General features: G+C 42.3%; 1 protein-coding gene across 20 annotated transcripts in view; it reads right to left on the bottom strand.

Moving 5' to 3' along the window:
* Positions 1 to 24105, bottom strand: part of KALRN (kalirin RhoGEF kinase) — a 642588-nt gene that overhangs the window by 367873 nt on the left and 250610 nt on the right. For all 20 annotated transcript variants that reach the window (XM_078066810.1, XM_078066838.1, XM_078066842.1 and 17 more), the window contains exons 7-8: positions 4213 to 4404; positions 475 to 606 (exon numbers count right to left, since the gene is read on the bottom strand). In XM_078066810.1, coding sequence (XP_077922936.1) covers positions 475 to 606; positions 4213 to 4404 — 324 coding nt within the window. The remainder of the gene's footprint in view (positions 1 to 474; positions 607 to 4212; positions 4405 to 24105) is intronic.

Below are 24105 nucleotides of genomic sequence, written 5' to 3'. Positions count from 1 at the left end.
CACTTATCTCCACCCCACGGTGAGTTCTCCTCTGGACTTTCTAGGGAGAAAATGGGTATTTGTTGATGAGCTGCTTCATTAAAGGGGTGGCAGGGCTGGCCCGCCAGCCAGAAAGCACACTGAGGAGCACAGCCTTGCTTGCTCATATTCGTCTTCCAGGGCAGAGAGTCTGATCTTCACACATAGGGTGAGGGAGGTGTGTGTGTGTGCGTGTGTGTGTGCGTGTGCATGCACACATAGGCACACGTGTGACAAGGTGGTGCCTGCTGATGGCCGCATTGTCTCTGCTTCCTGGCTGGAGACCTCATTGTTCATAGATCAAAGATCTTAAAGATGTCTCTAAAGGGAGAAAAATGGCCTCTCTCTTCTTCTTAGTCCAACCCAGGCTATTACACAACGTACAGGCCAGTGCTCTTGCCATTCCCCCACATCCACACACACCCACGAGCCCTGCGTGTCCTGCATGGTCCTCACCTCTGTGTAGGCCTGCGTCACCTGCTCATACAAGGACTGGTGGTGGTGGATGGCCAGCTCCAGGTCCTGCATCTCGGAGGGCAGGCCCCCCTCGCTGCACATCTTGCACCAGGCATCCACTCCCGACAGGAACTGGAAGGAGACAGCAGCTGGGTCAGTGCGGGAGCGCTGGGCTGGGCAATGGGCAGATTTTGTAGATCTGGTCAGATACCTTGGGAAGAAGCATTAGGGCCTCTGGGAGCCTCAGAGACCACTGCAGAGGGTAGAGCCTTTCTCTTTAATTCTACAAACACCAACCCCACGAAAGAAGTCAGACACAGCTCCTTTGTAGGAAGTGTGGTTTCCACAGACAGAGATGACTGTTGTGAAACCGCTGGGGTAGGAGCCGTCTACGTGTTCAACAGGCTATACCCACACACTGGCTACAAGGTGTGGGAACATGTATACCTTAGAACTCCTTGTCCTATGCACACTCACAGGCACACGGGAGAGGCTGCATGCAATGTAACGGGAGGTTTCCACACAGGCATAGTGGGTTGTGAGGAGGAACAAAGAACAGCTCATACAAGGCTATCAGGTACCCCAGGGAACTTGCAGGGGCCATTCCCACAGGGGTTGGAGGTGAAAGCTCCACGAGATCCCCACTGTTGGGTCAGTATCTTTAGGGGTGGGAGAGGGGAGGGGCAGCTTAGGGGGACAGACTGCACCATGCCTATGGCAGCGCTGGCTCCTGGGATGGGATATATAGATATAGATCTCGACAGACAGCAAATTATTTAAAAATTAAAATTAACAACTGTGGAAGACTATGGGTCTCCATGCATAAAAGGTGAGCTAACTGAAATCACTGATTTATTGGGTGAAAAAATACACCTCTAAAATGCAAATAATTCTTCACCCAACCGTCTGGAATGGTTCTGTCTGTGATTCCTCTCGCCTGGGTGCACAGCTCCATTTAAATTAATTGCCTAAATACCTTTTTATCTCATTGCCCATATGAGGACAATAAAAGAGCTGCCTAAATAAACACATAATAGCCTTGAAAAAATAGCCTTGAATCTGTTGTTTGGTGTGTGTTTGTTTTTTTCTCCCCCAGCTAAAAAGAAGCATGGTTTATGAGTTTCCCTGAAGGACTGGTAATACCCGAGGAAATTGCCTTAAAAAATAGATACAAATAAAATTACTTCTGATCCAAAGCAGTCCGAGTCAGGAAACATCAGCTAGAAGCTGACTCTACCAGTTACTCTTGGTTCTGGCCTTGCACTTTCTGTAACCGCTGGAGTTCCAGTCCCAGTGCCTGTCAGCTCGTAGTCCCTGGCCTGCTGGCTGTCGTGCTTGGTTTTTCATTCTATATGTTTTTATCCCATTAGGCCATCCCTTAACAATTCTGGAAGCGTGCTGGGTGCCATCCAGCATCAGATTGCATACACTTGCTAACATCTCGGAAGTTTCTTCACTCTTCCAATAACCATTTTACAGAGGAACCTGAAAGCAACTTGACATTCATCTGTCAACCATGGGGGAAGCACCTCTCCAAGGCCCTTGGGATTTCTCTGTAATACTTTAACAAGAGTCCTACAGCAGACCCCACAAAATGGTCAGCTCAAGGAGAGAAAGGCAGAGATACAGAAAGGGAAGTACTGAGCCTCCCTTGCCAATCTGGATAAACTTTGAACAAAATGTGCAAGTGGTAGGGTTGAAGAGAGAATGGGAGATTCAACATGAGTATTCTCCTGGGCCTACACATGAGTTCATTAGTCATTATCAGTCATTATCACCATGATCCCTAAAAAAAAAAAAAAAAAAAAAAGAGTCTAGATTTTTTTCAATGTGTGGAGCTGCCCCTGACTTACGACACAAGTATTTCAGTCTTTGGGAAGGTCTCAGGTGGAAACAGACACAGGTGAGGGAAATATAAACATACCAGGATAATATGTTGCACAAACCAGTAGTAATGTCTAGCATTTAAAAAGCACAAAAGGCACCTTACATGTTCCATCTCTAATTCTTATAATAGTGCTGTGAGGTTTATGATTATCTTGTATTAGAGATGAGGAAACAAGCCAAAAATGGTGAGGTGACTTGCCTAAGAGTTAACGATTAGAACCTACATGTGCCTGGCCGCAAAGCCTAGACTCTTCCAATTATACCATGCCGCCTTCCGTGTTAGGTGGGTCAAACGGGGGGAGAGATTTAAGGTATGACCTCATCTAGGACTCTCCACCATCTGTAAGCTACCCAAATGTCATACAAAGAAAGGAATTTAGAGGTTAAAACCACAAGCTTTAATGTTAGACACATCTCAGTTGAAATCCCAGCTGTTCATAGATTGTGTGATTTTTGCAGTGGTGTGTTAGTAAATGTTTAAGCACCAGCATATGTGTGTGTGTGTGTGTGTGTGTATACTGTATATATACACAAGTGTATTATAAACTTCACTGATATAAAGGATGTATAGCACATAATTTACAAAGAATAATAACATACACAGTGCTCCTTATTGTAAATTCTATATAGCCAACTGATTCTCACAGGATGCTTTTGTTTGCAAACAAACTTATATGAAAGCTAGCTGATATTTTCACTTATGTTAAGGTGTAATACAAAAGTGGAAAATACCTCCAGACTTATGTCAGGCATTACTCATTCATCATCGATGTGAGTGACTTCTGTGCTAAATGGAATAATAGAATATTTAGAAGAACATTTTGAATATCAGAAGAATATTTCCTCAATTTGGTGTGCTATTATTCACAATGTAACAGCGACAGACAGGCTACATTTTTAAAGTTAATCTGCATTTCAAAATATGTTTTTCCTCGTTTTCTTAAGACTCCAATTGATAAAAAAATAAATCAAGCCCTAGTTTGTAGCATCTGATGACTCCCATGGTGTAAAACTTCTACCTTGGTCTAAGTGCCATTACAGAATGTGAAGGTGGGAAGAGTTAATCAGGAGCTATCCGCACAACTGTATAGTGTTTTCACAGAGACAAATACACATAATTTCCAGAACATAAGTAATAATTGTAGTAAAATACGAGTGATGAGTTTTGAGTCTCTATTACCTTTGTTTTTAATATATTTACCGTAAATCTATATAATTTAGTTTTAAGTAATGGCTATATTTAATAACCAGCTCACAAATTTCCTGAACATTTGACATTTGGCTCCCCATAGGCTGCTTAGAACCAGCTCCAACACACCACTGGTTCCTAGGTAGGTCACATAATGTCTCTGAGCTTTAGTGCTCCTCCTTGCAATGGGTGAGTAATGTCACTGACCAATGCCAATAAGTAAATAGCAACAAATAATTATTATTTCTATCTATTGTGTAATTATTACTTTATTACTATCCATAGCAAATGCTTATGTAAGATTAATTTCCCCCTGCTCTCAGCACTCAATGATCAGTATTTCGTTTCACCCCTTCTATCTATGCTCTGGGAATGCGGTCAACACACACGCACACACACACACACAAAACCATAAACTACCAAACAGAATGTAAACAGCTCTAGGTTCCTTCTTGTTTGGATGTTAAGCAAAGCTACCCAGAGTGACCAATGTGTCCTTGCGTACATAGGTGCCAGGAAAGCCATAGAACACGGGTTACCACTGCAATGACTCAGCGGGGTCTTGTGTGTTTCCGGAAGAGAGGAGAGGCTCTCTACACAGACAGCGTATGTACTCCCACCCTTCTGACCAACAGCCACCACAGCAGCTCCCTTGGCTTCACCTGCTCAGCCTTCTGGTGGAACACCGCAGACATGGCCAGGATGGTGCTGCGTTCATCCAGGGCAGCCGCGAAGCTCTTCCACTCCTGGTCCAGCTGTGTGGAAATCTGCTTGATTTGCTGCGAGGCATAATGACCGGCCTCGGAGAGGCGGGAAGCCACGGACATGATGCGGTTGATGTTGACATAGGCATTCTGGGAAGCAGAGGAGAGGGAGCGCTTAGTGGGGCAAGCTAGAACAACACCCACTGAGCACTTTTGGGGGTGGGTATTTGGGGAAGGAGCCTACTCAAAACAAAACGTCTGAGAGAGGCTAGTCTAGGCCACATTAGTGTACCCATTTTGGGATACACTAGGGAAGGAGAAAGACTTCCTGCAACATAAAATTTCAACTGATAGGAGGTACAGTAACTGAGATCCTTCCTTCTGGGGACCAACATAATTTTTATGTCAACTATGTGGTTGCTTTACTTGGACGGCCTTAGTAACCCCCACACTCAACGAGGTCATGTCACAGGAGCATGGTGCTTCTGTGGAGCATCTTGGAAGCATGGTGCTTCTGAGAAGCACTCTCTGGAAGCAGAGGCTCGAACAAGGGCGAAGGCACCTCTCTTGCTCAGGAGAGAGTTAGACTCAGGGCATTATGGCTACCTACAACGGGCAGTGGTGTTCATCAAAAAGAGCAAAGAACACATGTCCCGTGACGTCTACACATCTCCCTATTGCCAAGAGAAGAATTTGCTGAAGCCCTGCTCCTCTCCCTACCAAAAAAGCTGGGACGCTAGCCATCAGTCAAGATTTAAATAAAGAGAGCACTGGAAGCAACAATATTCTTCCATGCTAAAAATCTACATCTGAAACCAATGATGTACTATATGTTGGCTAATTGAATTTAAATTAAACAAACGAACAAACAGTGGAACCCTTTCTTATCCTTACTAGACTTAGGGATATTTCCCTACTTAACCCCAAAAAGGCATCTGTGGGTTATCCCATAAAAGCATCTGTAGGGCTCTCCTGGCCCTGCTGACTTCGCTCATCATGTGCTTTGTTTACAATCATTCCCATCTTTGATTGCCAATTAAAAATTCATGACCAAGTGTGTTGTTTCCTACCAGGCCAACAGAAAACCCTCCAGGAAGGAACAAGACAAAAGAAAAACCCCACAAACCTAAGACAGTAGCGAGCATGATTATTTTTAACTGCTACCTCTTATTGATTGTCTGAGGTGTCAAAACAATCGAGTAATATTGTGGCATCCACAGGGAGCTTTTCTGAATCACACAATGTCTGCCTGAAGAAGGACTAGGGCAGCAAGTTGCTTGCGCACCTTTGTTCTTTGTTACAAATCTTCTCGAATGACAAGAAATATTCTCCAGCAACGGCATTTTCTCCTGGCTCTATTATGAGCTCAGGAATAGTTTATTAATACTGGGTAAATGAAGGTTCTTTATTTTCCTTCCCCTCCTCCTTCATGGTCCCTATTCATCTTAACTGTCCCTGACCTCAAGTCCTCCATCCCAAACCTGAGCCAGGTTGATAAGGTCTCTCTTCTTTTAAAAGGCCTCTGTAGAAGTTTAAACGGTTAAATGTAGTGCTCAAACACAAATCCATCCTGATGTCTAATGACCTCCATGTGTAATCTCTTTCTTTAGTCTGGCCTAAGACCTTTCTGACACAGTACGTTTCCTTAATAGAGCTAGAATATTACTGACTCTTGTTATTTGAAATAACTATCCTTCAAAGATTTAGGAATCATTACCAGCCTTGTTTTCTGAGTTAGGACACAGATTCTCCTTAAAATTAAGCTCTATTTATAGAACTGATAGAAAAACCAACTCTGTACTTGGAAAGAAAAGAGAGAGAGAGAAAAAGGCATGCACTGATTTTAACAGTTCTGTCTTCTAAAGGAATGACATTTGGATTCCCCCAGATTTCCTGCTTGTGTCATCGCCTTAGTTTGGGTTGCCTCCAAAGCAGACCTTGAGACAAGGATTTGGGTTGGATGACTTATTTGGAAGTGACTGCAGAAAGCAAGGTGAGGGAGTGAGCAAGTCAAAGAAAAAAGGAAAGAAAATGAATAAAGGATGTGTTTATTAATGGGCTAGTGCTACAAGCTCATCCCTCCTGAAGCCTTTTAAGCAACTGTGTAGAACAACTCCTGGGCTGTCTCACTGGGAGGTGAGGTATCTGGGGCATTTATGCACCAAGTCCGATTGCTCATGGTTGAGGGCTCCTTTGGAGTAATTCCATTTCCAGCCTGACCTACACAGAGGCCAAGCACACCTCCCAGGTCAGAGAGTGACCATGGCCAGAGAAACGCAGGAAGCGATCAGTTTATATGGGAGCCACCTGCATTTGACCTTTAGGGCCGGCTGAGGGGATGCACGTGTGACACTGACAGTGTGCGATAGAGCTGTCCTTCCAAACTGGATTCAAATCCGGAAAACCTTCTTCCCCATCCCACATTTATCCAGATTTATCTAGTGTTATTGGGTTTTCCTGTCCTGGGAAAGTCTTTGTGTGCTTTGGCCAGATGGGAAGCAAGAAAAGCAGTAAGAACTGGGCACCAGCCTCTCCCCAGCATCCCTCATGGTCATCTTATGGATACCTGGCCCTTTGTCATCACTGCCTGTTTACATTCGCTCCCCACAGAGAACATAGGGAGGCACACTTCTCACTTTAGGAAGAACTTTCTAACTATTAGAGATGTCTAACTGTGGCTGCCTCTGGAGGGTGTTAACACTTTGTCACTCATTCAAATATTTATGGAGAGTTGGCCAGGCTCTGTGTTGGGGGCTGTGGGAGATCAAAGAGGAATGAGACAGGATTCCTGCCCTCAGGGGCTCACAGCTGAGACAAGAAAAGTCCTCATATAACTGCAATTTAGAGCAAAATGAAGTAAGTGTTTCTGCAGAGGCGGAGGCAACTCGCTGTGGGGATGCAGAGGAAAGGGATCAGAACCACTGGCGTCGATGCTGGGAAGGGGCTTCCTGCACAGAAGGGGGTGGTGAGGTTGGTGGTCCTCCAAGGTCCCCTTCAACCCTGAAGCCTGTTATCACAAATGAAAGCTAAAAACAAACAAACAAACAAAAGACCACAGCTTACATTTCACATTCTGGAGACCAGCACAGTAAATGCCTTTTTGTTTCCTTATCAGTGGGCAGAGAAATGTCTTACTAAAACTAACAGATGATTATGCTTCACAAAAGAAGCAGAGGGAGTATTCCTAACAATAGAGGGATAAATATAATGTTGACTCATGAATTTGCTCATTATTCTTCTCTACAGCCCCCTTTCAAAATAGCTAAACACTGCAGGCAAGTCACGTGGCCCCGGTTCATCATCATCACCTTCTTCATCTTCCTTCAGCCTAGAACCTGAGACAAATGCGCAGCTAGATTCTAAACAGTAGCCAAAAACCAAATGAAAAGAGAGGAATGGTAGAGAAGGTCTCTAATGACTTGAAAAGAAAGAGCAAGGTTAGAGAGCTGGGTTAAGAGTGAATAAATAGGGGTGCTTAGTCGTTATGCATAAATGACATGTCATGGCCTTTGGTCAATCCATCCCTATGGTTCTTCTGTGTCACTGCTTATGTCTCCATTAAGGAGCATTTGGGAGTCAGGTTTGTCTTGGGGACGTGGCCAACAGGAATAGATATTTTCATTCTTTACGGCCTTTCCATTCCCTACTGTGGGTGTCCTCCACTCCCTCCAATCTGGCCCTGCTATTCTTCCTTGCCAGCCTAAAATGCCCTTTCATCTGCAGAGCTAGAGCTGTCCATCAGTCAAGGGCATCAAATTCACTTGGCCAGGAGTCAGGAGACAAGAGTTCTGGTCTAGCTCTAACACTCCCCTGAGATGTCACTTGCCTCCCGTGCCGCAGGTTCTTTATCCTTAAAAGGAGGGTGTTGAACTAAATAATCTCAGACATTCTATTTGAGTAAGCAGGGTCAGCTCCAGATTGAATGTAGAAAGAACATAGGAGGCCACAGTGTTCTTCTGTCCTATTTATTTATTTATTTATTTATTTATTTATTTTAGAGAAAGAAAAAGAGCAAGCAGGGGAGGGGAAGAGGGAGGGAGAGAGAATCCCAACCAGGCTCCATGTCTATCCAACATGGAGCTCGATCATGTCGACATGGAACCCGACATGGGGCTCAATCCCACAACCCTGAGATCACGACCTGAACTGAAACGAAGAGTTTGAGGCCCAACCGGCTGAGCCACCCAGGCACCCCTCTTCTGTCTTATCTTCAGCACTGACTAGGGGAATACTGACTAAATCTATTCCCCTCCCCAAACCCTCTTCTATGAGGAAAGGCATAAACTGAAGAAACAAGGGTAACTCAAAGATTTCAAGTGTCCATGTGCAACAGGAATGTTTTCAACAAAAATCCAACATGATCTGATTTATGCATTTTAAAAGACTACTCTGCGCTCAAGGGTCAGCAAGGAGAATTCTGCACGGGGTGAGACAGGGAGAATAGTGCTGCCTACCCTGGAGTGGACATAGCCCAGCCTCGGCTGTCCACATGTCTCTGCCCTTCATCATGGTTCTGCTCTCTAGCCTGTCATGTGTGGGCCATGGCTGCAGCTGGGTCCCCTGAGTTCTTCAGCCTCCAAGTGACCAAGGACCAGATGCTTCCCTCCCCCTCTCCTCATCAGACCCTTCCCTTGAGCTGAGCTGCCTAGACTAACCAGTTTCCCTGGCCAGAAGTTAGTAATGTGACTAGTAATTCCAGTTTCATGAGTATTTTCTTAAGTCCTTACCTCAAAACTGCTTTATTAATTTAAATCCCCCATATATATGCAGTGCAATTAACATTATCATTATTCACAGTATCGCATAGTCCAAAATGTAAACAGGATCTACTCTGCAAAATGCAATGCACCTGCAGCACAGAGTGAGGCATGACCCACCCCGTCCAACCTGCCACCCTGCCAGGGCCTCTCCCTCCCACCATCACTTTGGTCACAAATAGAAAATACAATTAAATCGCAGCAAAAATCTCACTAACTCAAAAGCCCTCTATACTTAACACCCTCCCTCTGCTTTTGTTGCCTAAATTCTGTTTTCCTGTTTCATTCCTGCAGTCATTAATTGGACATCACAGGATGGATGGCCCTTCTCCCAAGACCTTGCCCCCTGCTGTGAATAACTGAAATCAGTGAGGCAAGCGGTCACCCTCCTGGAAGAACTAGTTGGCAGAACCCTGATGAAAGTTTTCAGTCCTGCCCAAATGTCTCACTTTGAACCTGGTTCCTGGCTGCCCTCACTGGCTACAAAACCAGGCAAAGTTGCTTGCAAGATAATCATAACTTTCCATTTAAAAACCTAGAATTTTCTCCCTAAACCAAGTTTCTTACGCAGTACACTCTGAAAGAGATACTGGTTCTTCTAGAAATAATATTTGATAGAAGCTATCATTTTGGTAACCTTAAGCTCTGGGCCAGGGGTTGATGGCAAGAGCAGATCATTGTTGACTATATTATTTGAATCCCATTCACTTCACTCCTAAAAGCAAGGGTGAATTTTACACCTTGGCCATATGTCCCCACGCTGAATCAGAAACTCTCTCCTGTGGGTTACATGAGATAACATAAAGCATCTAGTCTGTTGTCTGACATATAACTGATAACTTGATGAATGACATTTCCCTCATCCAGTTTCTGGAGACTGGTATTAACTCACCAAATTAAGTGCAAACCAAATCAAAGTATTAGTAAAAAGCATAACAAACAGAAAAATCTATCAACTATTCCAACAAGAGGCAGATATTTCAACAACCCAAAGTCCCATTGTATTTCACAGAGAACATGCCACAATGTCCCCTCCTGTCCCTGGGGAGGAGTCTCTTTCCACAGAAGCCTGCCATGGATGCCCAACCCTATAGCAGGTGAAGCTGCTCTCATCACTTGCCAGGACACTGCCCTGCATGCCACACCTCCTCTGTGGCAGAGACCCTTTTTCTAGGATTCAAGGGTCCGGGGCCCTGAATTGCCCACAGGTCTTTCCTTGACCCAGAGAGATCAGAGATTCAGAATCAGCAAGTGACTCACTCTGTGAGCCATGCCCTTGCAACACACACAGTGTCCTTTCATACCTTAAGCTGGAAAAGCAGAGGTCTTTGTCTCTTGGGATAGCCTTCTTAGGGCATCTCCACAACTCTGGCATACCCAGAGTGCCCAGAAGTGGGCAAGTCTTGTCCTCACACAAGGGGACAGATCCTTTGCCTCATCACTGACCCTACTGCCAAAGGTGGCAGAAGCCTCCTCCCCAGGCCAGGCCTGCGGTCCTTCACTTAGTCATCCAGGGGTGATGCTTCTCGTGTTCAGAGGCAGAGGGGAACCACGGAAGAGCTGTCTCATCTCTGGGAAGAGTGAGTTCTGCACATAGGGTTCTCAATTCCATTCCAGTTAATGGACTGCAGCTCTTAAGTTATTATTATGAAAATGGAAGTTGTGATCCCATAAGATCACCACAGGGGGTGAGGTACAACGGGCACATAGGGGCCACCTTCCTGAAAGGGGCTCAGTCCGGACAAGCCCCGGAGACCTTGACTCTCCAAATCTAAAAGTCAAGGGAGGGAAGCCAGGCAAACACCCGGCCGAGGGTCAAGGTACTCAGCAAAATCACTTGGGTCAAATGCAAATCGGATCTTAAATCAAAATGCTAAGTACAAAATATATAAACAGTAGGGCCTCAGCTGAGAATGTACATATTACTAACATTATGTATACCGGGGAAGCGCACCCGAATGTTATTAGTTATCGAATGCTTACTTTGCACAGATATGCATGGTGGTAGGAACTTCCTCTAGTCTCTTTTTGTCATCTCAGTCCTTTTATGTATGGAGAAGCATTTAAAAAAATAATTTTGGGATATACATATTTTTAGTAATTGGGGGAAAATGTTCTAAAACTATACAGAGGAAATATATAGTGTCTTATCCCCCAGCTCTTGCTCGCAGCACTGATGTTAATACATCAAAGCCTCAGCTATCTATGGGTGTTAGAACGAAAGGGAATTTATTTTTATTGAACTCATTCTTTCTATTGAGACACAAAGGTTGTTTCTAGTTTGGGGCTTTTTTCCTCTACAAATAATGCTAGGGGTTGTGAAGTATTTTTAGGTTTAATAGATTTGGTATTTTAAATATTTTTTAGTTTCACAAATTATTTTAATGTATCTTTAATGAATCTGGTCAGGTTGTATTCCATGAAAGCTGTAATTACTAAAACTCCTCCATCTCTTTTTACTTTAATAAAGCTTTCTTTTATTTTTTTTTTATTTTATTTTTTATTTTTTTTAAGATTTTATTTATTTATTTGACAGAGAAGGAGAGAGAGAGCACACAAGCAGAGGCAGAAGGAGAGGGAGAAGCAGACTCCCTACCGAGCAGGGAGCCCGATGCGGGACTCGATCCCAGGACCCTGGGATCATGACCTGAGCCGAAGGCAGACGCTTAACCACTGAGCCACCCAGGCGCCCCAATAAAGCTTTCTTTTAAAAAGTAAGGCACAACTTACTACCAATGAAATAGGTAAGTTTTAATGAGCAAACACTGCTTTAATAAGGAAAAGAATATAAACATACTTCATTTAAAGTTTTTTAGAAGCCAAGTTCATATAACAGTCTCATTTTATAGTTAGGATAAAAAACAATAAAACCCAGATGTTTCTTGAATCCACCCAGGAGGTGTTTAAAACTTTGTTAGTCGATTAGGTGGTATGTTCCAAGTCACCGAAAGAGAGGCTGACTGGGAGTAGACCCCGGCCTCCTGATTCCTAGTCTGTATGACCCCTCTGTTTATAGCTATCTTTTTCTCATGCCCTGCAGCTTATATTAATTTAAGTTTTTGTTTTGTCACAGTCAGAGAGAGCCATAAGGAAAAATACTTGGAGATTTTCCCACACAGCTTTCAGAGGCTTCATGAGTAGCGTTCAGTATCAGTAAGAAGATAGATCGTGCCAGAGCAATGGAAAAAGCTGAGCCTCACCTCCTCTTTCCAGCTTAATGATACCATATGTATTGCTTACATCTTTGCTAGTATCAAACCCACTTTGGGTCCCGATGCTGTTAAAGCATCAGTTTATGATTAATTAGTTTAACACTACCATGTAAACCTGCTGATCCCACCTCAAAACATATGGCCACTGGGATAGTAACATCTGGAATAAGAACTGTCCATGCTTGAAACTCTGCAATGGCTATGAGATGTGATGAGCTCTAAATGAAACCTCCAACTTCTGCCTCCCACAAACCACAGGGTGCCCTCGAGGGGGCCAAATAGGGCAGTTGATGGATGACTATCTCCTCAGGTCTGGCCAGACAGTAGGTCAAACCATGTGGAAGCCATCTGTCACTGTGGGGTGGAGAGAGGAAAGAAGTTGGAGCAGCCCCGGTACTTAGCAAAGATAACATTGGTCCATGAATCCCTCTGTCCCCCTCGCCTGGCTTGCTGTAGCAACATTTCCTCCAGCACTTGTTTCACAAACCATTAAGCAGCCATGAAAACAGGTGCCTGGCCATATGTCCGAGGGCCAAGGAAACCCAGGAGCAGATTTCAGTCAAAGAGAAACTGGTCTCTCTCTCCTTTCTCAGCCCAGAGTGAAACTTCCTTGGAGGGGTGAGTGTCTTTGTAGGAGGCGTTACAGGATTCACATGTTAGGGAAGAATGGGTATAGCTGGAATCAGATCTGGAACACCAGCGGGGAAAGTGGTTGGGATCAATGTGGCTCTTCTGGGATAGAATATAGTAATTTCAGGCAGAGGCTATAACACTTCATGGAAATATACTCACCAGTATTTTCTCCCCCAGCCCTTTCTTGTGTAGGCCTGGATATTCAGAGCTCGATCTGTGCATTGGCACAGCCTGGGAGCTGGTTAGAAATGCAGAATCTCAAGCTCCTTCCCAACTTTCTGATTAGAATCTGCATTTTAACAAGATTGTCCCCAGTGATATGCATGCACATTAAAGTTTGAGAAGCTCTGTAGACGGGAACTCTGAGAACAAGGAGAACTGTTTCTTCTAGCACTCCTGACCCTGACAATAGTACCTGAACATTTGCCAAGCACTACATTGTGCCAAATGTTGTGCTTAAAATGGATGATCACATCTCATCCTTACAACACCCCTGGCAAAGGTACTATCATTATCCCCCCGCCCCGCCCCGCCATTTGCAGACGCAGTGGTAAGGCTCTAAGAAATTGAAACAACTTGCCTATGATCATACAACCAGGCAGGAAACACAAAGCAACAGTTAGCACCTAGTGCCCAAGCTCTTTCCACCACGCTGTTTTACTTTGCCATAGATGTGAAAGCAGTTGGGCTGGCCAAGGATGTCCCTAAAGGGAGAGGGGAGATGATGAAGAGAAGTTTCTCCCAAAGATTCAAAGACTCCCATCTCAGAGAAGTAGGGCTCCTGGAGAGAGAATTCAATAAAAATTTCTACATCTCTGAAGTCTCCCCTTTGGGGCCCTTGACTTGTCCTTGAACGTCCCAGAATAGCCCAACTCTAGAATGGGCAGGAGTCTCTTGTCCTCTCCCTCCTTGGAGCAATAATCTTCACTTGAAAACCCAAGGCCAGTCACCCTGAGGAACAGGTCCCTGTCTCAGCAGAACCTCTGGAAAGCTCAAGATTAAGGCAACTCTTTGCTCCTTTTATCGATGTCTTGCCTTATTGCTGGAGTTTACATCTGCTGTCTTATTCAACTATTCATTCAACAATGCAAGACACTGTGTAAACAGGGAATAAGACAGACAAAATTCCTATGCACATGGAGCTTACATTTTCGTAGAAGAGTCAGACAATAAATTAATAACTATTTATTATATCTTTCTTATTTCAGTTCTGTATAAAATATAGCTGAGAAAAGCGTAGTATGTGATGGGCCTGGGAAACACTACTTAAAATAGAGAAGTCATGGCAGGCTGACCCCTGAAGTCAGGAATGAGACCTGAGCTTATCCCTGAATGAAGTGAGGGAGTAAACATGTGGCTGCAGGCAGGAAGAAGCTCCAAGGTAGAGGGGACAGCAGGGGCAAAGACCACAAGGCAAGAATGCCCTTGACGGGTTCAAGAAACAGCAAGAAGCCCAGGGTGACTGGAGCAGATGAGTAGGTGGTAGAGGCCGAGATCTGAGAGGTAACTGGGGTCCAGACCATGTAGAGCCTTGTAAGCCACGGTAGGGGACGTCAGCTTGTATCCTGAGAAGGATAGGAAGACATTAAAGCATTTTTGAGTAAAGGAGTGACACAATATGATATGTCCTACTCTTGGCAAGAACATTCAGGGGCATTGTGTTGAGAATGGACCATAAGGGAACAAAGGTAGGAGCAGGGAGACCAGGTAGGAGCTACAATAATAGTCCAGGCAGGACTGATGGCAGCTTGGACCAGGGTGGTGGCCGTGGAGGTGGTAACAAGTGGCCAGATTCTGGATATATGTTGAGGGTAGAGCCAAAAGGACTTACAGATGGAAATCTTTTAGCTCTTGCTCATTTGTGGGCCTCTGGCTGTGTCAGGCACTCCGACCTCTGCTTTTTGTAATGTTCCCTTCCCATATGCCTACCCGGTCCTGACCTCTCAGTTCTCAAACTTGTCTGTATGTCCTTGATCAGTCTCTGTCCCTTATCTGGTACTCCTGGCTGGCTACCACTCATGCCCCAGAATGGCATATGCAACGTTACTGCTGCATATTATTATCAATATTTTATATTTGTGTCATGCTTTACAGTTTAAGCCCTTCTGTGTATATTATCTCATCTGATGTGCTAGGTTTCATAGACCATTTCATGCTTTTCATTTGGCCCCAGGAGACCTCAAAGAAGAGGCATGAGTCAGCTTTGGCTGAATTTCAGACAAATTAACTCTTTGGCAGCTGCAGACCTGTCAGAGAGCAGGCAGTGGCTGCATGTGAATATGTAAGAGTGTGTGGGTAAACTGAGCCACAAGGCTCAAGGGGTACACACCAAGAGGGCCCAGCAAATAACCTGAGGGCAAGGAACATGATAACAGAAGGCCTTAGAGAGCAGTGGATTGAAGCCAGAAAAGAGGTACCAGGGCTGTGGGAAGAGAATCAGGAGTGAGGAAGAAGAGGGAAGTCTGGGGCCCAGGGGGTTTATGGTTAAGAGAGAAGGTTGAACCAGGCCAGTGCCAGCCACAAGTCAGAAATCTGAGTGGTCAGCCAGGCCCTGTGGATCAGCTCAGAGCAGGTTTTTAGAAGGGACCCAGTTGATGGGCTACTGGTGAGAAGAGCCAGCATTGTGCATCAGGACAAGGCCGAGAAAGCCTCAGTTGCAGGCAGCCAAGGAGCTTCCCTAGGTTTTTCTGTTGAATTGAAGCCAATCCCCCAAACATAGCTGATTCGAGACCAGTGGGCAAAGGCGAATAGGGCACCTAGAAAGGTTGGGGTGGGGAGCTAGGAGCAGGGAGTAAAGACAGATACTCCTCTCTGGATCCTTCTGACATTGAAGAGAAGTCTTCACCTCCAGTTCCACAGGCTCATTATCCAGTAGTTTTTGAGTTTGACCCTTGGCTATTGTCAGTTGCTTTATCTCTTCACCTAGAGCCAGTGATTCTCAATCTGGTTCTCAACCTTGTACCTATTTCCTGGGCTCTACTCCAGCACAGTTAAATCAGAGTCTAGGACAGTGGGGTCCAGATGGGTTTTTTTCCAAACTTCCCCAGGGGACTACAGTGGGCAGCCAGGGTGAGGACTGCTGCTTTAGCCACGTGCACCAGTTGCCCCACCGCCCCCTTCCAAAGCATCCTCCTCTTTCCTTAGGACAAGTTTAACGCTGACAATGGTGCCAAGAGCAAGGATTCATAAATGGATACGGAGCAGATCAGAAAATAAAATCTAGTCCTCCTACTGAGTTGGAAGAAAAGCAAAATTCCACCCACATGGATGTTTGTGGAGATACAAACACTGCATCCTGTTCAACTTGATTTGTAAGAATAGGTCTGGCTGGTGATATGTGCAATATTTTACAAGTATAGGTTTCCTCAGAAGCCCTGCCTTAGGAATCCCAGTGTTGACAGCAAACATAGGATCACATTCATTCTCGTCAGGGAGGGACACATTTTAGTTGCTTTACCTCCACCTTTAGGATTAGAACCTCAGAAAAAAAGATGCTCAAGGTCAGGTGGAATGTGAAAGATCATCCAGTCCACTCGTTTCTGGAATTTAGTATGCATCACCTGAGGACCTTGTAAGCAGCCTGGCTCCCAGGCCCACTCGTGATGGAACCCATTGCTTTCACCCCCTCCCTTCCAAGGGTTGTTCAGCTTCTGCTAGAGTCATGTCCTATAGGGCTCCTGCAGAAGTGAAGGCCCTGCCTTACCAGTTCTGCATCCTTGCTACCCAAACTGTTCCAGGTTGGCAACAGATGCTGTGGCATGCTTAATATCCTTATTTATCCAACAAGTATGTATCAGCACTTCATTCCTTTTTATGGGCAAATAATATTCCGTTATATGCATATACCATATTTTGCTTATCCATTCATCAGTTGATGGACAATTTGGGTTATTTCCACCTTTTGGTTATTATGAATAATGTTTCTATAAACACTTGTGTACAATGTATGGACATTCTGTGTGAACATATGTTTTCATTTCTCTTGGGTATATACATAGGAATTGAATCACTGGGACATATGGTGACTCTATGTTTAACTGTTTGAGGAACTGCCAAACTATATTCCAAAGTGGTCACACCATGTTACACTCCTTCAGTGTATGAAGGAGTGTAAGAGGGTTTGGATTTCTCAATGTCCTTGCCAACATTTGTTGTTATCTGACTTTTTGATTATAAGCATTCTAACGGGTGTAAAATGATATCTCACTGTGGTTTTGATTTGCATTTCCCAGATGACTATCAATGTCAAGCATCTTTTCATGTACTTATTGACCATCTGTGTATCTTCTTTGAAGACATGTCTAAACTGATCCTTTGTCCATTTTTTTTTTTTTTTTAAGGAAGCTCTACGCCCAGCATGAGGCTTGAACTTATGACTCCAAGATCAAGAGTTGTATACTCTACTGACTGAGCCAGCCAGGTACCACTCCTTTGTTCATTTTTTAACTAGGTTGTCTTTTCTTATTGAGTTGTAAGAATTCCTTATATATTCTATATACAAGTCCCTTATCAGATAAATGGTTTGCAAACACTTTCTCCATTCTGTGGGTTATCTTTTCACTTTCTGGATTATATCTTTTGAAGCACAAATTTTTTTAATTTTGATGAAGTCCAATTTATTTGTTTTTAATTTAATGTGAGGAAAGGGTCCAACTTCATTCTTTTGCATGGGGCTATCCAGTTGTCCCAGCACCATTTGTTGAAAAAACTATTCTTTCCAAATTGAATGGTCTTGGTACCTTTGTCAAAACTCAGCTGACCACAGACATACGGGTTTATTTATAGACTCTCAATTCTGTTCCATTGATCTATATGTCTATCCCATGCTGGTACCATACTGTCTTGATTACTATTGCTTTGTGGAAAGTTCTGAAGTCAGGAAATAGGAGTCCTCCCACTTTTTCAAGACTGTTTTGGCTATTCTGGGTCTCTTGTAATTCCATGTGAATTTGAGAATCAGCTTCTACAGGCCAGCTGGGATTCTGATAGAAATGTGCTGAATCTGTAGACTGATTGCCATTTTAACAATAAAGTCTTTCAATCCATGAATATGAGATGTTTTCCCTTTATTTAGCTCTTTAATTTCTTTCAACAATGTTTTTGTGGTTTTCAGAGTACAAGTAGTACACCTCTTTTGTTAAAAGTTTCCCAAGTATTTTATTCTTCTTGAAGCTATTGTAAATGAAATGGTTTTCTTAATTTCATTTTCAGATTGTTCATTTTAAGTATGTAGGAATACAATTGATTTTTGTATATTGATTCTGTATCCTGCAACCTTACTGAACTCATTTACTACTTCTAATAGTTTTTTAGTGGATGGCTTAGGATTTTCCTTATGCAAGGTCATGCTATCTAAGAATAGAGATAGTTTTACTTCTTCCTTTCTAGTTTGGATGCTTTTTCTTTTTCCTGAATAATTGCCCTGGCTAGAACCTCCAATATTGAATAGAAAGTGACAAGAGCAAACATCTTTGTCTTGTTCCCAATCTTAGGTGGAACGTATCCAGTCTTTAATCATTAAGTATGATATTAGCTGTTGGTTTTTCACAGAGAGCAGTCCTTTAACAGGTTGAGAAAGTTCTCTTCTATTCCAATTTAGTTGCTTTTATTATGAAAAGGTGTTGGATTTTGTTAAATCCTTTTTCTAAGTCTACTGAGATTATCATGTGGTTTTTGTTTTTTACTCTACTGATGTTAAACCAACCTCACAATCCTGGAATAATTCCCATTGGTCATGGTATACAATTCTTTCTATATGTTGCTGTATTTAGTTTGCTGGTATTTCATTGGAAATTTTTGCATCCATACTCATAAGCAATATGGGTCTGTACCTTTCTTTTCTTGAGTGATGTTTTTGTCTGGTTTTGGTTTCATGGTATTTCTTTTTTTAGAGGGACAAAGAGAGTGTGTGAGCAGTGGGGAGAGGCAGAGGGAGAGAGAGAATCCCAAGCAGGGCCCACACCCAGTGCGGAGCCCAATATGGGGCTCGATCTCACAAACCCGAGTTCATGACCTAAGCTGAAATCGAGAGTTGGACACTTAACTGACTGAGCCACCCAATAGCCACTCCAATTTCTTTTTTATTTCTTCTTTGACTCATTGTGTACTTAGGAGTGTGTTATTTAATTTCCACATATTTGCAAATTTCCCAAATTTCTTTCTGTTGTTGATTTCTAATTTTATTCCATTGTGGTCAGAATTATATTATTTTTATCCTTTCTATTTATTGAGGTTTGTTTTATGACCTAGCACATGATCTATCCCGGACAATTTTCATATACCCTTGGGAAACATGTATGGTCTGCTGTTGTTGGATGGAGTATTCCATGATGTCTGTTAGGTTAATTTGGTTTATAGTCTCTATTTCCTTGCTTCAAGTTTTCTATTTTCTTGCTGATCTTCTGCTTAGTTGTTCTGTCCATTATTAAAAGTGAGAGTGTCAAAGTCTCTATTATTGTAGGATTGTATTCTCCCTTCATTTCTGTTGGTTTCATTTCTAGTATTTTGGTGCTCTGTTGTTAGGTAAATATATGTTTAGATAATTGTTATACCTTCCTAAAGGAATGACCCATAATTTTATCATTACAAAATTAGTAACATTTTTTGTTCTAAAGTCTACTTAAAAGTCTGTTATTAATGCAGCCACTCTGGCTTTCTTGTGGTTGCTGTTTGCATAATACATCTTTTTCCAACCATTTACTTCCAATGTATTATAATCTTTGAATCTGAAGTATGTCTCCTATAGACAATCTACAGTTGGATCTTGTTGTTGTTTCTTTTTCTTAAATTCAGGCTGACAATCTCTACCTTTGATTAAAGTGTTTAAGCCTTTCACATTTAATGTCATTATTGATATAGTTGGATTTATGTCTGCCATTTTACTATTAATCTACATCACATTTTTTATACCTTTATTCTTCCTCTACTGCTTTCTTTTGCATTAGGTGAATATTTTATAATGTAGCATTTTAACATCTTTACTGATTTTTTTCACTATATTTTCTGAGTTATTTTCTTAACCACTGCTCTAGAGCTTACCATACACATCTTCCCTTATCAGAATCAGCTTCAGATGTAATTAATTCCAGTGAGTAAAAATGTTACTCCTATACTGCTTTATTCCCTTCCTTCCTTTCTGTGATATTATTATTATATACATTACACCTATAAATGCTACAAACTTAAAGTTAGATTGTTATATTATCTATTTTACACATGTCTTTTAAAGAAGCAGGAACAAGAAAAAAGAATAAGTATATATTTATAGTTTTTGTTATATTAACGTCCTTATTTATCATTTTTGGATCTTTTCATTTGCTCTTGTGGATTCAAGTTACCATATGAAGTAATTTCCTTATTCCAATACAGCTTTGTTTCCACTCACCGCTTGTGCTTTACTGGCACATATATTTCTGTATGTTACAGGCCCAACAGCACATTATACACATTTTATACAATTAATTTTTAAATCAACTAAGAGAAAAAGAAATATGCATTATATTGTCTTTTATAGTTACATAATTACCCTTACTGGTACTCTTTGTCTTTTTGTGTGGATTCAAATTACTGTTTAGGGTCTTCTTTTATAATTTCTCATAAAGTGTGTCTGCTGGCAACAACTTTTCTCAGTACTTGTTTAGCTGAGGATATCTTTATTTCACCTTCATTATGAAGGCTAGCTTTGCTGGATGTAGGATTCTTGGTTGACAGTATTTTCCTTTGAGCACTTTGAATATATTATCTCACTTCTTCTGGCCTCCATTGTTTCTGATAAGAAATCAGCTATTAAACTTATTGGAATTCCCTTGTGACAAGTCCGTTTTCTTATGCTGCTTTCAAGATTTTCTCTTTGTCTTTGCTTTCAGTATTTTTTAGAGGGGGGAGGGGCAGAAGGAGAGGGAGGAGAGAGAGAGAGAGAGAGAGAGGGAGAGAGAGAGAATCTTAAGCTCCACGCCCAGTGTGGAGACCCACATGGGGCTTGATCTCAGGACACTGAGACCATGACGTGAGCTGAAATCAAGAGTTGGATGCTTAACCAACTGAGCCATCCAGGTGCTCCTGCTTTCAGTATTTTTACTATGATGTGTCTGTTTGTAGGTCTCTTTGCAGTTATCTGACTTAGAGCTTCCTAAGCTTCCTGGCTGTGTAATGTTTGTTAATGAATTTCGGAAGATTTCAGCCATTATTTCTTTAATATTTTTTATTCTATTCTCTCTCTCCTCTCCTTCTAGTACTCCCATTATGCATATGTTGGTATACTTACTGTTATACCGTATTTTTCTGAGGTCCTGGTTTTTTTCATTCCTTTTCTCTCTATTCTTCAGATTATATAATTTATATTGATCTATTTTCAAGGTTGCTAATTCTTTCTTCTGACAGTTCAAATCTACTGGTGAGCTTTTCTAGTGAATTTTTCATTTCAGTAATTGTATTTTTCAACTCCAGAATTTCCTTTTGGTTCACTTTTATAATTTCCAACTCTTCACTCTGTTTAAGGAGACATTATCCTCAAACCTTCCTTTACTTCTTCAATCATTGTTTCCTTTAGCTTCATTTTTTTATGTAAGATCAATTAGCCAACTTATAGTACATCATTAGTTTCAGATGTAGTGTTCAATAATTTATCAGTTTCATTAAAAAAACATTTATAATGGATACTTTGAAATTTTTGTTAAATCTGACATCTGGTCACTCTCACCAGCAATTTCTGTTGCTTGCTCTTTCCAGTGTATGCTTTTTATCTGTGTGTGTGTGTTTTTTTTTTTTTTTTCTTTTTTTCCTGGTTATATTTTTTTGTTCCTTTGCATGTCTTATAATTTTGGGGGGGAAACTGGACATTTTAGATAATACATTATAGCACTCTGGGTCCTAATCTCCTACTTCTGGGGCTTGTTATTGTTATTTGTTTATTTGTTTTGTGACTGGCTGGACTATTTTAGTGAAGACTATTTCCACTTCAGCTCCCACAGTGGGTGACCTCAGATGTTGTTCCCCAGGTGGTACTGCCTTGGGTATTCCCATGGTCACCCTGGGATGACAGTGGTCTTGGTAGTGCTCTCTTTAATTTTCTCTGACCACTTGTAGCTATTGAATTCCACTAATTGCCAGGTGATTATTCTATTATTTTTGACAATGTCCTGGGGCATAAAAATGCTCCACAGACCTATCCAACCAAATTTAGTCTCCTCTGAAGGGAGAATCTGTGAGGTCTGTGTTTGAGATTTGTTCTGTATCCAAAAGGTCTCTTTCCCCAGTTCTCTCTAGCACACTAGCCTGCCTACTATTTATCCTGTATCTCCAATGACTCTACCAATCTTCTCCCAATTGCTTTTCACCAGAATCTCCTTAAGGGTATGTTTGAGACTGCTGTTGGCTTAAACTTCTCCACTCTCTGTTGCAAATGAGGTCAGTTCCCTTGGGAAAAGACTTGGAGCTCTCTGTTTTAGTTCTAATGCTTCCACCCACAGGGAAAATCTCTGAGCCATGGCTCTGGGGCTGGAGTTAGGGACAATGGTGTACTTCCTGAGTGACACCCCACCCCCCAACTTTAGCAGCTGAGAAGTCAGTGAATAGGATGAGTAGCCTCAGGTTTCAGTTTGCCTCTCCCAGCATGGAACCTCTGCCTTACAAGCTGTGGAAAGGGAGATTGGGGCCCTAGGACTCTCAGCAGTGTTGCACCTATGGTAGAGCCTCTGTTCCATGAGTAGGAGCTAGGCAGAAGAAGGCATTCCCCCTGCTTGGCCACACTCACCCAGAACTTAGCTTCAGCAACAGGTAGCTTGGGACAGGATAAGAAATGTCCAGTGATGACAGTCCTTCAACTGGGAGTTGGGGGCCCTGTGTTCTTGGTTGCACCAGTTTGGAGGGCAATTTCATCTTACTGAACTGGGAAGGGAAAGGGAGAGAGTGGGTCTTGGTTCAAATACCACAGACTCAATGTTCTTATTGAGTTTTAGTAGATTTTCTTGAATAAACATTTCTTCATTTGCTGAATGCACTTAGGACCATTTCCAGAGACTTTAAATAGTGTTGTAAAATAATTTCCCCCCCAAAATAATTAAATTAAATTAAATAATTTTTACCAGTTTCCCAGGAGAGTGGGTCTGTGGAGCTTCTCATGTTATCATGCTGTAAGTGGACTGTCTTTCAGACCTTTGATGTTTTATTTTAGGGAGTGACTGTTTCATACTTATAGATTCCACAGAACAACAGTCCTCTAACTTCAATGTGCATATAAATCACCTGGGGGAACTTGTTAAAAATGCAAGTTCCTAGGGCCCCATCCTCCAGAGATTATGATTGTCTATGACTAGGGTGGGAGCCAAAAGAAATATGCATTTTTAGCAAGCTCACTACATGATTCTTTTTTAATATTAATTTATTTGAGAGAGAGAGAGCTTGTGCAAGTTGTGGGAGGGGCAGAGGGAGAGAGAATATCCTCAAGCAAACTCCCCACTGAGCACAAAGCCCCATGTGGGGCTCAATCCCAGGACCCTGAGATCATGACCTGAGCCAAAATTAAGAGTTGGATGCCCAGCCAACTGAGCCACCCAGGCACCCCTCACTATGTGATTCTTTGAAAAAAATTGTACTATAAAGACAAATGCACACCAGATAAGATAGATTTCTTTTTCTTCCTTCTCCTTCTCCTCCTCCTCCTCCTCTTCTTCTTCTTCTTCATCTTTTTCTTCTTTAAACAGGTTCTATGTTTACTAAGGTGCTTTGCAGCTATGGCAGGATCAAATACTGGCTATTTAAACACCACAATAGTGTGTGTGTATGTGTGTTTACACTGAAATCTAGAAACATTGTTATTATAAAAAGTGCTCTGTGTTTGGGGCTGGGAAAGTGCTACAGAATCATGGTTTGGGAATGCCAAGCATCAAAGATGACAGATGACCCCAGAGCAAGGCTTCTCAAATTGGGGTCAGGAGATCTGCCTCAGGATCTTTATTTCTCTTGTACCAGATTTGACTTTTCCTTGGTGCTACCATTTGTAATTTTCCCTCAAAACAAAGAGAAAGGACACCACAGTCTTTGCTGCAATTGGTCTGATTTACACACAAATGGCAATATGTGCCTCTGGTGAACAAATTAATAGGATTAAAGCAGCTATCAAACATGCTATAGCAGAAAGGATTCCTACCACCCAGCTGCACATGGTTATCACTAATGTGAATCCTCACAGTCATAATAATAGAAAATGAACACCATTTCATATTTTAGAACTCTAGAAAGAAGCCATTAGC

The sequence above is a fragment of the Halichoerus grypus genome, chromosome 1 (genome assembly GCF_964656455.1).
Source record: "Halichoerus grypus chromosome 1, mHalGry1.hap1.1, whole genome shotgun sequence".
Classification (NCBI taxonomy): Eukaryota; Metazoa; Chordata; class Mammalia; order Carnivora; family Phocidae; genus Halichoerus; species Halichoerus grypus.
Note: the sequence above shows the minus strand (reverse complement) of the source record. Positions and strands in the feature narration are given on the sequence as shown.